The 17,143-nt window shown below is 32.3% G+C and overlaps 1 protein-coding gene across 3 annotated transcripts in view; it reads left to right on the forward strand.

Moving 5' to 3' along the window:
* Hph (HIF prolyl hydroxylase) overlaps positions 1–17,143 on the forward strand; it is a 48,357-nt gene that overhangs the window by 2,314 nt on the left and 28,900 nt on the right. For all 3 annotated transcript variants that reach the window (XR_013028784.1, XM_076503534.1, XM_076503533.1), the window contains exon 2: positions 15,282–15,401. Coding sequence is in view for 2 of the 3 variants with exons in the window: in XM_076503534.1 (XP_076359649.1) it covers positions 15,282–15,401 (120 nt within the window). In the remaining variant the exon portion in view is untranslated. The remainder of the gene's footprint in view (positions 1–15,281; positions 15,402–17,143) is intronic.

Below are 17,143 nucleotides of genomic sequence, written 5' to 3' on the forward strand. Positions count from 1 at the left end.
CCTCTAAACTGATTTTCCTATCTTTTATTAAGCGAAAGAAACAAGGACTGTTGCTCTTCAGTAATTTCTTATTTTAGACTATGCCTGCATCTTTTTTAAGTACTATATTAAAAGCTAATCAACTTCATAAAATTTTTCAGTGACTTCAAATTAATACATCTTTTTCATTGTACTTTCTCATATTTGTGAAGCCATTTTAAACATTACACTCATTTAATATAAGCCTTCTTATCTCAATTGAAATATTGGAAAAAAACAACTGTACTGTCAAACCCAATATTCAAGTCTTGTGCTTAGTCTAAACCTTGGGATTTGCAAATTTGTGCAGTACAAAAAGGATTTTCTTACTTCTAAAGCTAAAATCAAAAAATGTGTTTTGTACAAAGATATGACTCTGTAATAGCAATTGCGAATGTGTGTTGGAATTTTTACTGTCTAAGCAAGGATGCAGGTGTATGTATTGAACATAAATACATGTATGCTTACAAGTGAGGACAAGAAATAAATTCATACAGTTTCAACAGTGTGATTTTTAAAGCTAGAAATTGTATTTAAACATAGTTAAATGTTGAAGTAATACATTAGTAAGTAAAGAAGCTTAACAGTGTATTTAATTAGCTGTATTTTTAGTTATATGTATGTTAGAACTGAGTATTTAAAGTTATTGCCATGAAAATCATAAACTAATTTGAATTAGGATTTTTAGTTGTTTCAACTATTCAAGTAATTGAAATATTGTCATCATGTTAAAAACAAAACTGAATAATGGGTATATGTAACTGTATATGCTCTTTCCAATGTGATTCTTATGCAAATTAGTTGGACGGTTGAAAAAGACTTTCCCTTAGATGTAGTGTGTGTGCTACAGAGGACAACAGATTAATTTGGGTATTATTTTGATGGCCTTAAAAGATCTTGTAGTCTTTAATGTTAACCTTGTGGTTGTTGGATGTGTTAGTATGGCCAAATTTCTAACCACCAATAACTATGAAACTATACATTTAACCCTTAATATTCTAGGTATATCTTTATGTAACATGACAAGATTTATTAAACATTAAAAGTTTACTGTACACAAACAAATCTTAAGCAAATATACTTTAATGACAACCTGCTTATTTGCTTTAAAAAAAAAAGTAAAAACTTTGACATTCTTTTATGAGGTTCAAGATGCTATAACCTCGTAAATGAATGTCGGAGCTTTTAAACTTTTTTTTTGTAAAATATCTTATTTTCTCTCCTGTCAGAAACTTAATTTTGTTTATTAGTAAATATATGGATGGGTTGAGCTAAGGATTCTACAGTAGATGTCTGTGATGTATTGGCAATTAATTCTAAAATAAATGGCATGCACTACATTTGTTTTTACAATAAAGTATGTATATATATTCAAAACAAGTTAAATGTACTTGCACATTCTTTACACTCTGGGGACCACAACTGTATCCTAAACACTATACATTTCTCCTTTTTTTTTTTTTTTGTCAAAAGTACACTTAGGCCAATTCATTTGCTTTAAAATTCAGTTGACAAGCTGAACCTTTTTTACCACAATAGTATCCACATCATGTGAGTTACATAGTTGTATCTTGACCTTTCAATAATCATCTGCTTCTGCTTTTTTGTATGTCTAATAATTGTCTGCTCTTTGTACTTCCAATAATTATCTGCCTTTTTTTAAAGCCCACATAGGGGGAGGTTCATTTAGTTTAGAGTACCCTTTGATGAGACAAATTATTCTCATCTCTTTCAAACTGTTAGTTTTAGTCTAACTTATCAATTGTTAGGTCATTCACTCCCATGATGGTTAAATTTACATTTTTCTAACTTTTCTCTGACTGAACTTCCCTTTCATTTGACTTTACTTTTACTCTGTGTCTACTCGTCTGGTTGCAGCTTCTAGAAATCTCCATGGCATTAACACTGGTAGATTGCAAACACAACTTTCAATAGCATGGACATCAAGGAATTACAAACACAAAGTAAATAAATTAATAATATTATACTAAGCAGTCTTTTATATCTCCCTTGACAACTGTAGTAGAATAATCATTGTATGGTGAGTGAAAGTTACAAAGTATGAGAAATTATCTGGAATAACTGCATATTTTAACAGACAATTACAATTATTTATTCTATCAGCTTTAGATACCTTAACCTTTTAACAACTGTTTTCTATTGAATTAAATGTGCCTAAGTAACATGAAAAAGCAATAAATCAGCCATCAGTATTTTCGGGTTTAATAAGTTGCATCAGGAGATGGTAGCCTGGATGTGTTCCTCTACAGGAAATAATATTTTTGTATTTAGTTTTTCATTTGTTTTTTATCTAATCTAATACATTTCTACTTTTATATTTTAATTTTTTTATATAATAATAAGGATAATGTTTTATATATGAATAATGTATCAGTTTGAAGAATTTGCACTCTCGTGTAGCTTAGAAAACCTGTTTTCCTCTTTCTCATTATGTTTATTACACAAAAGTAATTCATGAGGTTTTCAAATATGCATTTTAGAACAAAACAAAAAATACATAAAGGGCACTTGTGGGATGTCTCCTAACTATCATAAATTACCTGGCTTTCTAAGTAATCTATGAATAAAAAATTCAATTACTGCATGGAAAAGTGTATTGTATCTAAACATATTAAATTCTTTCTGTAATGTATCACCTTTGACCACATAAAAAAGAATATGGTATTCATCTGATGAATGTAGAAATGTCTATTCTATTGGTTATAAACATGTTCAACAGTAGTATCAGAGGACATGTAGATTTCTTAAGTGATGAAGATGTGGAAGGAGTGTTCATGCAGGGTAATCAAATGTATTGATAACTCGGTAAAGAAAGAAGGTAAGAGTTGAAATTTTGTATTCTAGCTTATCAGTACTTGTATATTTCTAATTGGTTCAACAATTTTAAGCTTTTATAAGGAAAGAGAAAATATATAAATGAGAAGTTGGAACACACATTGTGTGATTCATAGGTGCAGATTGGGAATATATTTTAATTTTTATTTTCAAATTGAATTAAATCTCATAAAAAAAAAAATCTGAACTGTGAAAAGTTCTTACATCAAGTTTATTAACATTCTGTGATGATAAATTACTTTTATTGACATTTTAATTTTACTCTTTTTGTTAAAATTTCCTGATATGCACAGTTTAACTGCTAAATTTACAGGGTGAATTTTATTTATTTATTTTTATACTTGTATATACTTTAAATGTTTTATATTCAGAGAAACTAGAGTAGTGATAAAATATCTGGTGGTATCAACACTATTTTGTGATGCAATGCAATTTTGCTGTTGACTTTGAAGAAGTGTTAAATGTTTACAGCTGTTTTCATGAAATTTTAAGAAATAAAATCATTAATCATAAAGTCAGTAAAGTAGTACACATTTAATCAGATTTTCTTTGAGTAATGAATCAAAAATAATTTTTAGTGAAGAAAAATTCAGATACATAGGATGTTTTAATGTCCTTTCCCCAAAACTTTGTTTTCATATTTGTATGGTTTTGTTATAACCATTGTTAATTACAGAAATAAAATGGTATTAGTAGTAACATTTTAAACTGCTCAGACTTTGGCTTCATTTTATCATATCAGCAGTGATGTGAAAATTTGAAACAAGATGATTGGAATAAAGAAATGGACTGATCATTAAGGTAACTAAGCATATCCCCAACACAGAACATAACATATTGACAGCAAAGGGCCATATGTTTTTACAAAGAAACTCTTTTACAAACATCCTTACAAAGATAAAAGCTTAAATCCACTCTTTATGTTTCAGGAAATCATCAGTTGCTTTTAAACTTCTGCAAAATGTTGGCCTTCACTATTTTTAATGGAAACTCATTCTGTGAGTTAATCCTGGGAAAAGGCTATGTAATTGCATTTCAAATTTCATTGAACTATTATTTTATAAATGTATGTCAGTAAGTTTAGTATCAAACTGTAGATTATAATTCAAATTTTAGTATTATACATAATTCAGTTTCTTATTTTAAAAATAAATGTTAAAAACCTAAATATTAGTTTTTATGTGTTGCATGGTATGTTGAAGCACTGGTTCAGATTAGATGTTTATGGTGTCAAAATACCAAGTCTATAATTTCTTACAAATTAGTAACTCAAATTACCAATATTGACAATCTAGAATATAAAATAAAAAACTTGTCTTTTCTGTTTACTGAGCCATCATTATATTTAGGGAATCCAACACAGTGGCCCTTCTTGCTCCTTTCCATTTTTGGAAATGGTCCCATATATACACTTACTTATATATATAACATGTGATTAACCAATTGAAAGCTCAGAATGTTTCTTTAGTGATTTTCTCAGATATTTTCTAATACATCAGTGACATCTCTTTCAAGACAAATCTTCATGCTGATAAGTTGAGTCTTAAGCCTGTTTGAAATTTCTTACTTTTTAGACACAAATAAAGCTTAGTTACTAAACTTCATGAACTAAAGTGGAATTTAATTCATAGTGGTGCTGCAGATAAAGTAATCATTTATTGACTTGTTGATTGTGATTGTTAATGGCTTAAACTATTATTTTGTGTTAATTCTAAAACATAGTAAAGAACAAGGAAAACTAGATAGTGGGAATCTATCCCATTGTGCTTCTGATATAAATTTGTATTAAGCAAAGTTCTTTAGCATATAGGTTATTTGTACTAAGCAGGTGTTTAACTGTGATTATTTATTATCAGTAATATCCTTTGAGAGATAGCTCATTTTATGTTTAATAATAAATTAAAATTTGCAAACAGAACACTACTGGCCAGTTTTGTCTAAAATAATTTTGAGATAATTACATCCCTAACATTTTAATTTTCCCTTTGATCAATGTGGAAAACACTAGAGCTTTTGAAGTTTAGTTGTTTTTTACCCTTTTTATTTATGCTTTGACACATTTACTTTTATCACAAAATGATATTTTTGTTAGAAAATTGTTTCCTGCCATGAAAATGTACCAATGTTATAGGAGTATAGGAATGTTATGGGAAAATGTACCAATGTTATAACACTCCAATAATAGGAGTGTTGATTATTTTGCTTCATCTGGATTTGTATTTGTTCCCTTACCTTACACCTCTTTAGGGGGCTGTGGTTTATATCTTGACTCCTTGGAGATTTCCAGTCTTTTATCAATCAAGGAGTCTTTTCCATATCACCTTTCTGGAGCCTTTGGTGGTTCATCTCATCTTGTTCTATCTCCTCCTTCTGTAGGGTGGATGGGGGTGTTGTACATTCCCACCTTTCTACTGTAGTCCCTTATATCACTGAACCAGGAGAAGGTACAGATTTCTAATGTCTGTGCATTTTTTATCTGAGCCCATTGTCCTCACATTGTGGTTTTCACTTGCCATTTTTCTGGCTCTTTCCATCTGGTGGTGGTTTGATTATCTTCTGCCAAGATTCTCATCACAAAGTAATTCCTCATTCAACAGATATTGCCAGTCTCCTTCTTTATCTTCATGCACGGTTGTGTCTCATGTTTCAGCCGAGGATTGAACTATACATGTTGCATCCTTTTTTTTTTCTGTGAGACATTGTGTAATGTATGTTTCCTACTGATATTAGTTTACCTGAAACTTTGGTCTCTTCACCTTGACTTCTGTCCTTTCCATCCTTCTTTCCTTTTCCTTTCATATTCTTCCTCTGGTAGATGTACAAGGCTTGTCTATTTTGTTTATGTCCAACTTTCAGGTGGCCCTGCATCTACTTTTGTTTCTTACTCTGCCATTTTCTTCCTTTGTTTTGCCTGCTGGAATCTCAGTGTTGTCCTTTATGCCCTTTCCCATTATACATTTCAGCTTTTGTCTTAATGTTGCATCTACATTCTCTTATGACTTAATTCCTTCCCTTCCTTGCTTGCGGTTATTGTCATTCAGATTTTTATACCATTTACTTTAGCTATGTCCTTACCATTCCTCCTATTCAATCCTCTGTTCTTCCTTTCTAGAACTTATGTTGCCAGTGATTGTGTTTTGATTTTCACATCCATTTCCTTTACTTCCATTTCCCACCTGTACTTTTGTTCTTATCCAGGTAGGCTTCCTTGTCTGGTTTATTCTAGATCTGGCTGTCTTCTTCTGGATATTATCTTCCTCTTGTGGTGATTCTACACATGCCAATTCTCCTTTGCCTGGGGTAAATGCTACCACTTTCTCAGTGGTGAATGAATAAATAAATATATATATTAGAAATCATTAAAACTATATTTTTGGTGGACTGTCACTCATTAAAGCAGAAGGGGATTTATGCCTATCCCTGCCAATCCTCATTAGGGTTTGGCCTGCTTTTTAAAATGAGGAAATGCAATTACCATCACACTGTCTCCTGTGCGATGTTTTTCTGGACTCCACACTACCTTTTTACTCCCCTTTTTCTTCTAGTGGAGTGTGGGAATCAACACAGCTTTCACTTCCCAGTCTCTGGGGTGGTGGACCAGGGAGGTACCATCCTAATTGCAATTACATTATGCTCGTTTTTTCATTTGGGAAGAAGACGGTGAAGTTAGTTTCCTACTCAGGCTTTCCTTGGATGTTTTCTGCATGAGTGGATTGCACTTAATAAAATTGGTGATCAAATAATAGTTGGGGCCAACCTACTTTGGATCCTCCTTATAATTCCAGGTTCAGAATGATAACACTCTGTTCCTATAGGTATGTGTAGTAGATGCCTCTTTTCTTGTTAATTCTAGCTGCAGAGAATTCTTTCTTCCTTCTACAGTTGCGTTTGAGAGATTTCATCTGCCTCATAATACTGGCAATAGGATGTCAATGCTCTGCTGTTGGGTGAATGCTGTTTGTCTTCCTCGTGATTGTGGATAAAAGATGTCTCTGCCTTGCATTTATGTTGAAGTGAATTATGATTTTGTTCATAATACTGGTTAGTCTTTTCTGTTCTTATGGTTCAGTCAAGGCAATGCCAAGACCTTTTAATGAAGAGTTTGGTTTTTCATACTTCTTGCTCCCAAGGATGTTTGTCTGATTATAGTCAATTTTTCACCTTCTCTTCATAATTCTGGTTGCTTGTTATACAACACTGTGTTTACTTGCAGTTGAGTTTGTTAGGTACTGATAACATGATTTGTGTGCCTTAACCACCTGTTTTTACTTTTTTTCTCTATGTTGTCACAACTTGCAGCTTCTTAACACTCTACAATCATGTGGTGTGATCACTACCTTTTCTTGGCAATTTTGTGTTCCTTTCCTCATTTTTGAGCAGTGAATATGCCTGTTTCAGAAGTAGCACAATACCCAACAGGGGTATTTTATTTTTATCCAAGAGCACACCCATTTATTTTGGGCAATCTCTTTCTGATTGGTTTGTTTTTTTGTGTATTTACAATGGGCTACCACCTTTACAGTGTGGGATTCTAGTTTTGTGTGTATGTGTGTGTGAGAGAGGAGTTAAGTCTGTTTTGGAAGTTAACATTTACTTATAGTGAAAATGCATTTCCACTAATACTTGTGTTTTTATTCTAATATCTGTCAGTTCTCAAAAGTGAGGATTAAGTAGAAATAGCAGAGTGAGCTAGCTGCACCGTTATTTGTAGTTCAATACTATTGGTGAGTATAGTCACATGATATGTACATGTTCAGAAATGGCACAAAACTGATATAATATAAAGTGTGGTATGCTGATTATTAAGAACTGTTTTAGCAATGCTTAGATGGCAAACAACAATTGATATAGCATTTGTGTGTAGGTAATAAATTTCAGTGAGAAAATGTTAATGTATATGACCCACATTTTGTTTTCAGTTTTATCATTTCTTGCTTTGGTAATTCCTTTAGTTTTTAAGTTGTCATTGTTGTCAAATATTGGAAACCAAACACACATGAAACTAAATATTCATTTATTTTGATGTATACAAATTCTTAATGGAAATATTGTAAGCATTGTATCATATAACAAGTCATTTAAGTCGCATGATGACTACTCTTTGCATAAGGCTAATATGAATTTCCACTATATTATCAGTCCACTTAATATGAACTACAAAACAGTAACTAGAATGATTTTTGATGACCATCATTAACTCTTTTGCAATGGGCCGCTTTTAAAGGCCATGTCATAGTGTTTATTGACTTGCATTCAAAATTATATTGAACTACTATTTTATGAATTTGTCAGTTTGGAATCAAATTGTAGATTATAGTTCAAACTTTAATATTATATATGAGTTAATATTTTAATTTGAAAGTGAATATTAAAAGAAAAATATAAATTTTAGTGAGTTACATATGTTGAATGTTAAATTTAGATGTTTGTGGTGTCAAAATGCTAATTTTCTACTTTTGTACAAATTACAAACTCAAATTGCTAATATTGACAAACTAGAATGTGAAATGAGAACCTCGTATCTTTTTATTTTGCTGAGATATGGCTTGTGTACTAAATTAAAAACTGTGCCCTCATTTAACTTTTCCATTTTTTAAAACAGTCCCTTATATACACTCACTTCAGTGAATGACCAATGAACAGCTGAGAATGTTTCCAGATTGGTTTTCTCAGCCATTTTAATCTGTGAAAAGGCTATCATGTTCTTTCAATCTAAGATTTCAAGGAGGTAGGTTGTGTCTTTTAGTTCTCCTCAAAATTTCACATTTTGTAAAATCTAAATACATCTCAGTTACTTAGCTTAATAAATTATGGTGGAACTCTGTAGTATCAGTATATTTATTTATAATTTTGTTATTCAATTGTATATAAACTAAACATAAAAATATTTGTTTTGATATCCTCCATATTTGAAATTTTAAAAGACTTAGCAACCAACATTCAGCAACAACTGAGTACAAAAGTCATAGTGAGAAGATATAATTGTTTGCTTTACTTTTTGGCTTATTTTTCTATATTCTAAGAAAAATAAGTTTAATATTTATCTTCAAAAATAATCTATATGTATATATATAATGTATAATAATTGAAATGTGGCTGCATATTATAAAATACTAGTAAACTAAACCACAGCCAAAAAAGGGAAGATTAAAGGTCAGTTTTATGTTAGTAGGTATATAACATGGGTGCTTGTGCACCTTGTCAGTGCAAGTTATGCAATGTTAGTTAGGCATGATTGGAAGATCAATATTATTTTAAAAAAATGTATTTATAAATATATAGTATTATGAAACTTAAGCTACTTAGACTAAACATTTGTATTTTCATGTTATAATGTAATCTTTAATACAAATGTTTCATTAAATAATCGTTGTTTTTTTTGTATACAAAATACTTGTAATCTTTACTAAAATTCTACCAAATTTTTTGAAAATACCAAAGCTGAATAAAACAAATTATAGTGCAAATACTTTTCATGTGCAGATGTGTAGACAAACCCGTATATTATACCAAGCCTGTTGCAAAAAGGGTTAAAGAACAGACTTCACGAGTCTGTCTGAGGCAAGATTTTCTTCACCCTTTTGATTAACCACACAACTTGTGATATTTATTGAAATTACTACAACTGGAAAAGACACCATTGACAGAGAAGAATCAAAGTTTTGTATTTTTATGAATGAGTATTGGGCTCATGTTTAGAGATTCATAGACATACTAATAGTCAGATGGCTTAACAGCATTACTATTACCACTTGGATAAAAGTGTAATTTTGTGTGAAACTCCTATAAGTCCCAATAATTATTCTTAGGCTAGGAGACACCATAAATTTCTCTTTGTATATACAACGAACACCAGAATCCAAGGTGACTAACATGTATTCTCAAATGTAACTATCTCAAGTTCAGAAAGTTACAGGAAGGTCCAATTGGATATTTTCATAGTCCATGAATCTCTAGCAGATGTACAAGCAAATAATTTAAATTTAATGAAGACATTTTAAAGATTTATTCATATGAGTCCTTCACGTGAAACTTCCTCATTGTTTAAATCGATATTCTGATTATGTGTGATATCATGTTAGTTCTTGCATTTGCACTTGCAAAGGGCTGTGCAGTTCACATCAACTTTACCATATTTACAATTAGAATAGTTTTCCTTGTAGAAACATTTGATTAACTATTTACAGACTCTAGAGACTTAAGAAATTGTTACACAACTTAGCACTCTAGATTTGTCCACTTTGGTTCTGGCAAATTCTACTGGAGAAGGTACTTCATGTTGTGTCTGGTTGCTGGGACAGCATTCTCAAATATAATATGTGTTATTTGCCATCTGATAAAATAAAACTGATGTGATTGTTATTTGTAACAACGTGAATAATGTTAAAATTGTGCCACCAAGTGTGAAATTGTTTTCCATGGCTTAAATCTTGTAGCATAAGTCACCTATTCTTGCCTCATTAACAGATTGGAAAGGACTGATTTTTTTTCATACACATCATCATCTGTCTCTCAAACTTCTTGAAATGATTGGAGTCTTTAAATAGCAACTTTAACTGTGATAGATCAGGTACACGATGTCTCTGTTACCTATTTATAGGACCACCAATCTGATTTTTTTTGTTCTATTACCTTCGAAGGAGGATATTTATTTGCAAGTTTAATGTCTTATACCCTCTTCTCTTTTACCTCTTCCTACCCCTAGGTGTTCTATCATTCATTCTATTTCTCAGTGGATGTACAGCGGTGACTATCCTGTGGGTTTCATCCCGAGATATAAAATAGCCTCTTTTGACAGCTGGTATGGGTATTATCACTTAATAATAAAGCAGAGAACATATTTACCTCAAGTGGGTTTCTAGTCATCACAATTTTAACTATTTTGTTACTCTATGGTGGGAACTTGCTGTTGATCCTTGGGTTACCCAGGTTTGTTTGAAGGACTTTTTTTTTTTCAATTCCTTTCACTTCCTCTGTTCTCTAGTCCCCATATCTTTTCAATTACCTTAGGATCCTACTATTAGCTGACACATGTCTGAGGCAGTACAGTCTGTTCTGTCATAGAGAGCTGTTGAGCCTGTCAGCCATTGTTCCCCAGGTTTTTCTCAAGGTTGTTTGCAATACCAAAGAAAACTGGTGGATGATATCCAGTGATCTGTCTATCCTGTCTTGACTGATTTTTCTATCTTTTCCATTTTACTATGGAGTCCTTTCTTATGTTAAGGTGGTCTTTTTCTCCAGGACAGTGGATGATCAAGGTAGATGCCCTATTCATATTCCTATTTCTCACCAGTCAAGATGTTATTTTTGGACCTTGCCATTTAAGCTTGCTTTGGTTCCATCTATTCTTTATCAAATGGTCAAGGCATTTACTGACTTGTTCATGCTTGAGGGTTGTGCTTACACAGCTACATGGACGAGTGATTTCTTTTAGCTTATTTTGAACTGTAGTTGTTCTAAACATACCAAAGCAGCTTGAATAGGTTGGATTATCCAGTTGGAGAAGTCTTTCCTGTTCTCTACTCAATATCTTATCCACCATTTTTTGTGTTTTTTTTTTTTTACATCTATTTCATTCAGGCTCAACCTTTGATTCTGTTTACTGGAGGTTTTGTTCTCCATGATCTTGCTGCACATGAGGTTCTAAGGTTCTAATGCATTTGGGGTTGTAAGTTTCTGTGGAAGCACTTCTTTCCTTGAGTGGGCCAGATATGTGGTTTCTTTTGTGTACTCTGCATGATCAGTGAAATCTTGAGAAGAGTCCCTTGGATTCTTCCATAATCTTTCTTCTCTTCCTCATCAATGATCTTTCTTGGTGGCTGAACAAGATCCATATGTTGTTGGGTTTACTACATCTTCCATCTCGTTCAGATTTGTATCTTCACAGTTGTGTCCATTCATGGTGGTGGGGGATATGGGCCAATCAGCAGAAAGCTTCCAGACAATGGTCAATGGCTGAGAAGATTTACATCTAAGTGCTTTAGAGCTTCTGGCAGTATAATGTGATTTGGATCACTTTTTTCCTCTTGTAAGGAACTGACTTATTGTGATCTGTTCTGACAATTCTGTGGTAGTGGCTTATACTAGTTTCAAAGGAGGTACTCATTCTTGTTCTTTTTGAGATTGTACTTTGGATCTGCTTTTAGGGTGAGGGGGCACATATTTTGGATATGCTTCCTTGCATATCATGTCTTAGGTACTTTCAATCTTTGGGTGGATCATGCTTCCAGACCACGCACAATTTAAACCATGGAGTGGTCTCTCGAGCATCAGGTTTTCCAGTGGCTATGCTCCAAGTGAGGTAATTCTCAGTTGGTAGCATTTGCCACTTTCTTCTGAATCAAGTTATCTCATTATGAGTTTCTTATTCCTTATCCACATGCCACAGTTGTCAATGTGCTCAACCAGGATTGGACCAAATGGTATCTTTCGTGTTTATCCCTTTTATCTGTCTGCTTTCCAGAGTGATTTTGATCACCTATGCCATTCTGTGTCAGGTCCTTTTGATTGCTTTTTACTGGCTGACACAACAATGATTTCCTCATCTATTTTAGCCTCCACTCTGTATTAACCTTACTTTTTCTCACTTCGTCTATTCAACCTTGGTTGTAGGTAATTCATCCCATGTTTTGTACCCTCCATCTTCATGCCTGAAATTTATCATGTCCCTTGGGAAATAGATCCAGATTGTCTTTGTGGGTTGCTTTTTTTTTCTTTCTTTTAGCATGTTACATTCCCCTTTCCTTAATGGCAATTTGTCATTATAAATGGAATGTCTTCTGCCATTGGTCTTTTCTCTTTTTTGGACCACTATTCTTGTTATTAAAGATTTCCTCACTTGGTTATTTGATCATAGGACTTTTGTCTCATCCATCGCTGGTTATCAAGTACACTTATTCTACATCTTCTGCTTTTCTTGGTACCATTTAGTGTTTACCTTCCAAACTCTCTCCATTTTATTGCATTCCATCTAGATACATAGACCTCATTGGTGGCCCTTTTGAATTGGGATATTAATGTGGTTTTTCACTGCTTTACTTCATTTTAATATTTTTTCTCCTGTTTGTTTCACTTGTCTCTTACAATTTATTCTTACTCCTTTCAGACCTGTGGGTGTTGTTGGTCTGATATATTTGTTATTGAGGGGCTTCATGCACCCTGTACCATTCCCATTGTTTTCCTTTATATGGATAGACCTTTCTTCCCCAAATTTTCAGTGTCTCAAGAGGAAAAATATTTCATTCTTGTCTGTTTTACTTCCTTCAATCTCCTACTCCTATCTTTATTCTCTGTCATGTCCAGATAGACTTCTGTGTCCTGTATGTGCTCTTTTTTGTTACATTACTTGAACAGCTTTTTACCATAGTTCCTCTTCCTTCCTTTTTATCTGCTAGCAACATTCCTTTATTTATGACCTGCCTTTTCCTTCCTGAATGCTTTTCCTGGTGTCTCACCTCCATCATCCATTGCAGTAAATTCTTCAGTCAAGCATGTAGATTACACCTTGTTTTCATCTTCCACTGTTTTCATGGGTGACTTGTTATTTCTCATTATCCACATGTTGCCATTTTTCAAACTTAGGTGGTAATGTGACTAGATCTTATTTTTAATATACATTTTAATATTTTTCAATGGCATGTCACCCCCTTTTTTTTTCCTATTATGGATCTTGCTCTGTGGAGAGCATTATTTGTCCAGGTATACTTAATATATCTCAAATCTCCATTGTATGGTCATGGTGAAATCGTAAAATTCAATTTACCCATGGCCTGTAATACGCATTGTTGAACTGAGCTGTTACACAAAATTGCTAGTAGGTTTTTTTCCTTGCAATATATTTACTTCTTCAGTATACTCATTCCAGACTATGAGGTGAAGATGATATGATCCTCATCCTACTCGTGCATAAATGTCTGTACCCTGTGAATAGGTTTTGGATGTAGTTGATTTAAGAGATACAGTTTGCTGCAACCTTGCCATTCTACATCCTAGGATGCATTCTTGTTTATGCACATATAGGATTGAGTTTTACGTTTTTGTCAGGTCAGGATCACTTTCCTACTGCATTCTTTCCCACTCAGATGTACTCCTTTCATTTTCTGCCCTGATTTCTTGCACATTACACAAATGGTTGAAGAGTATCCTGCATCAGAAGCAGTGTGATTCCTTCCTTTAGGTCTTTGTATCTGACTCTCTGATCAATAGATGTACCATTTGGATGCTGTTGTTTTTCTATTGCACCAGTTCCCCCTCTTAATCAGTGTGAATTCTAGCCAATCTTGTGAGAAGAGGGAAGTACTGTATTGGAAGTTATAATTTTCCTATATTGAAAATGTATTTATGATAGCTATTTCCCTGCACTCGCACTTACTATCCACTCTTCCTCCCTATTCACTTCCAGTGCTTCTGTCATCTACCAAACTTTTGAAGTGATAGTTCGGAAGAGGTGCATAGAGGTAGTTACATGTATCGTGAGTGTTCTATGCTCCTATTGATAGAGAAGTGACACATGATGATTTGCTTGATAGAAACATTAGAATTATTTGATTTAAATAGGGGGATGCAGGAGGCTTGTGGCATGTGTAATAAAACGTTTGCGTATAGAGGGCAGCAGTGAGCAATAGCTAATCTTGTGAGAAGATGGAATTACCTGTTGGAAATACATTTTCAGTTATAACTTTGAAGATATTCGTCTTTTACAGTTTGTTACTTACGTAATTGATTTTTTTTTTTGGATCCAGTTAATACTGTAAATAAGTGGTCCTGTAATAGTTTGTTTTGACTCTGGTTTCTGTTTGCCTGAAGAAAACTAAAACTTCTTGGAACTTATATGAGATTGTATAAGTTCTTAGGTGGAATGTGAGATTAAAGTATTACATAATTGTAATTTTCTTTTTTTAAATTTACCATAAAGTCTACTAGCTTTTATAAAACAGAAAACATTTCAAATTTGTGGTCTTCAAAACATAAAGTTCTTATGGGGGATAAACTTGTATATTCAGTTATTTAAACTAGAATCCTTTTGTGTGCCTGTTGTTTGTGTACAGATTTATGTATGTTTATTTTGCTTGCAGACTAGCAACTCTGAAAATTGTTACGGTTATGAGCATATAAACCCGTTTTTTTCTTATTTAACTTTCCCTTTTATATCTCTGAAGTAAAAATATTTCATTTTCTATGATTTATGTTTTCTGGTAGTTGATGAGTCAAAGCATTATAATATTTTTAGTTGTTTTGCATAATGTTTGTTAAACAAGTAAACATGATGTTGCTAACCTAATACTTATAAGTAAATAGTTGTTTCATAAACACGAACCACTTACTCAAAGGTTATTTCTATAATAACAATAATGAAAAACAACAGTATATTTTATAAATCCATTTTTTTTTTTTTTTTATTCTTTCAGGCAATGGTTGCCTGCTATCCAGGAAAAGGTACACATTATGTTAAACATGTAGACAACCCAAATCAGGATGGTCGTTGTATCACAAGTATATACTACCTCAATAAAGGATGGAGCGTTAAGGTAAGAATAAGGAAGTTATGATTTGAAATAGATACAGTTTCTTGGTTTGGACTGGAATATAGAATAGGTATATTATGAAAGAGAGAAAAACAGCCTTTAATCAACTGCATTAACACTTTAATAACAGTATTAGTCTGTTGAACCAAAGCTGTTATTCTGAAGCTGCATGTACTATAACTGAGCATACTGTGTGTATTTTCATTAATTTGGCAGCATTCACAAAAAATCCAATATTTCAATAGTATTGTTAACAGATTTGTCTGTGAATTTCTAAAGCATTTGATCAGTCAGTCTGAGTGATATTTGATTTTCACAATTATTATAAAAATATTTCTTTTTGTCTTGCAGCTTTCCACTTTTATTTGTATAACCTCCAGAAACTACAAAATGAATATCAAAAGTTTTTTAATAGAAATTTATATTTTATTTTGTTTCTCTACCCTAATAGTAACTGCAGCAAAATCATTAATGTGCAGTCAAATGAAAAGATAAAAAAATATCTAATACAACAAATAAGGATACTGTTTCCTTGTATTTACCAAAAAAAAGTTAATAAAAGTTTAACTGCTAACATTTTTACTTTCAGTTTTATGGTTTTATTGCTGTCCTTTTTAGTTGCATCCACTGAAAGAGTAATTGCTGTGTAAAAAGCAATAAATCATAATGGAGCCCATTAGCTATTTCCTGTAGTGCTAAGGTGAATGTCACACAATTATGAGGTTTTCTATTACATAGGATCAGTCTAGTATAATTCTGATACATTTTTACCACTTTATATACAAAGATATCTCAAACTTCTTTTTGCCCTTTAAGTGTTACTTAAAATTTTCACACTCAGCAAACTGGTCTGTATACCTAACCAATTTTATACCACTATTTTCATTGTACGCAGTATGTGACTGTGTACTCTCCGTCAATAGTATTGAAACACTTATATTGGTGTATCTATCTCCTTCTGCTATTATTATGTAATCTTCACTTTTTTTATTGATACAGCATAGCTTAGGTATGTTTTTTAAATATAGCTTTTGTTTATGATTGTGCTTTCATATCATTTCAGATATTTTTTTCTTCAACAGTTTTATTTTACTGTTTAGCATTCAGTTGTTTCAACAACTTTTGTTTGTTTGCATTTGTTTCTTGTTAATAAATTATAATAGATTTTAGCATGAATTTGCAGTTTAATGTATCAATTGTGGAAATTCTTGTTACAGTCGAATTTGCTGTAGATATGACTTCCAAGGAATCAGGTTCCAATTTATCTGCAGAGGAGGTACAGGCCTTAACCATACTGACTCAGGTCAAAGGCCATTGTTGACTTGTATTGAAAATTTTATTGAACTAGTATTTTATGAATTTGTCTATAAATCTGGTATCAAATTTTAGTAATATACATTAGTTACTTTTTAACTTCAAAGTAAATATTAAAAAAGACACCCCTAAATATTGATATTATTTGATCTTGTAGTATTTTGAATACAGCATTAGTTCACCTTAGATGTTTTTAATGTTCAAATACAATACAAAGTATATACTATAGTTTTGTATGAAATAGGAACTCAAATTACTGATATTGATGAGCTAGAATATAAAATAAGAACCTCCATCTTTTATATTTACTAATATTTTGCTACATTCTTGAATTAAACACAATTTTTTTGGAAATGCTTCTCTAAGTAAACCTACTTTTATATATGACTTTTGACAAGTGAATTATAATATCAGAATGACACCTAGTGGCC

This window comes from Tachypleus tridentatus, chromosome 6, assembly GCF_004210375.1.
Source record: "Tachypleus tridentatus isolate NWPU-2018 chromosome 6, ASM421037v1, whole genome shotgun sequence".
Taxonomy (NCBI): domain Eukaryota; kingdom Metazoa; phylum Arthropoda; class Merostomata; order Xiphosura; family Limulidae; genus Tachypleus; species Tachypleus tridentatus.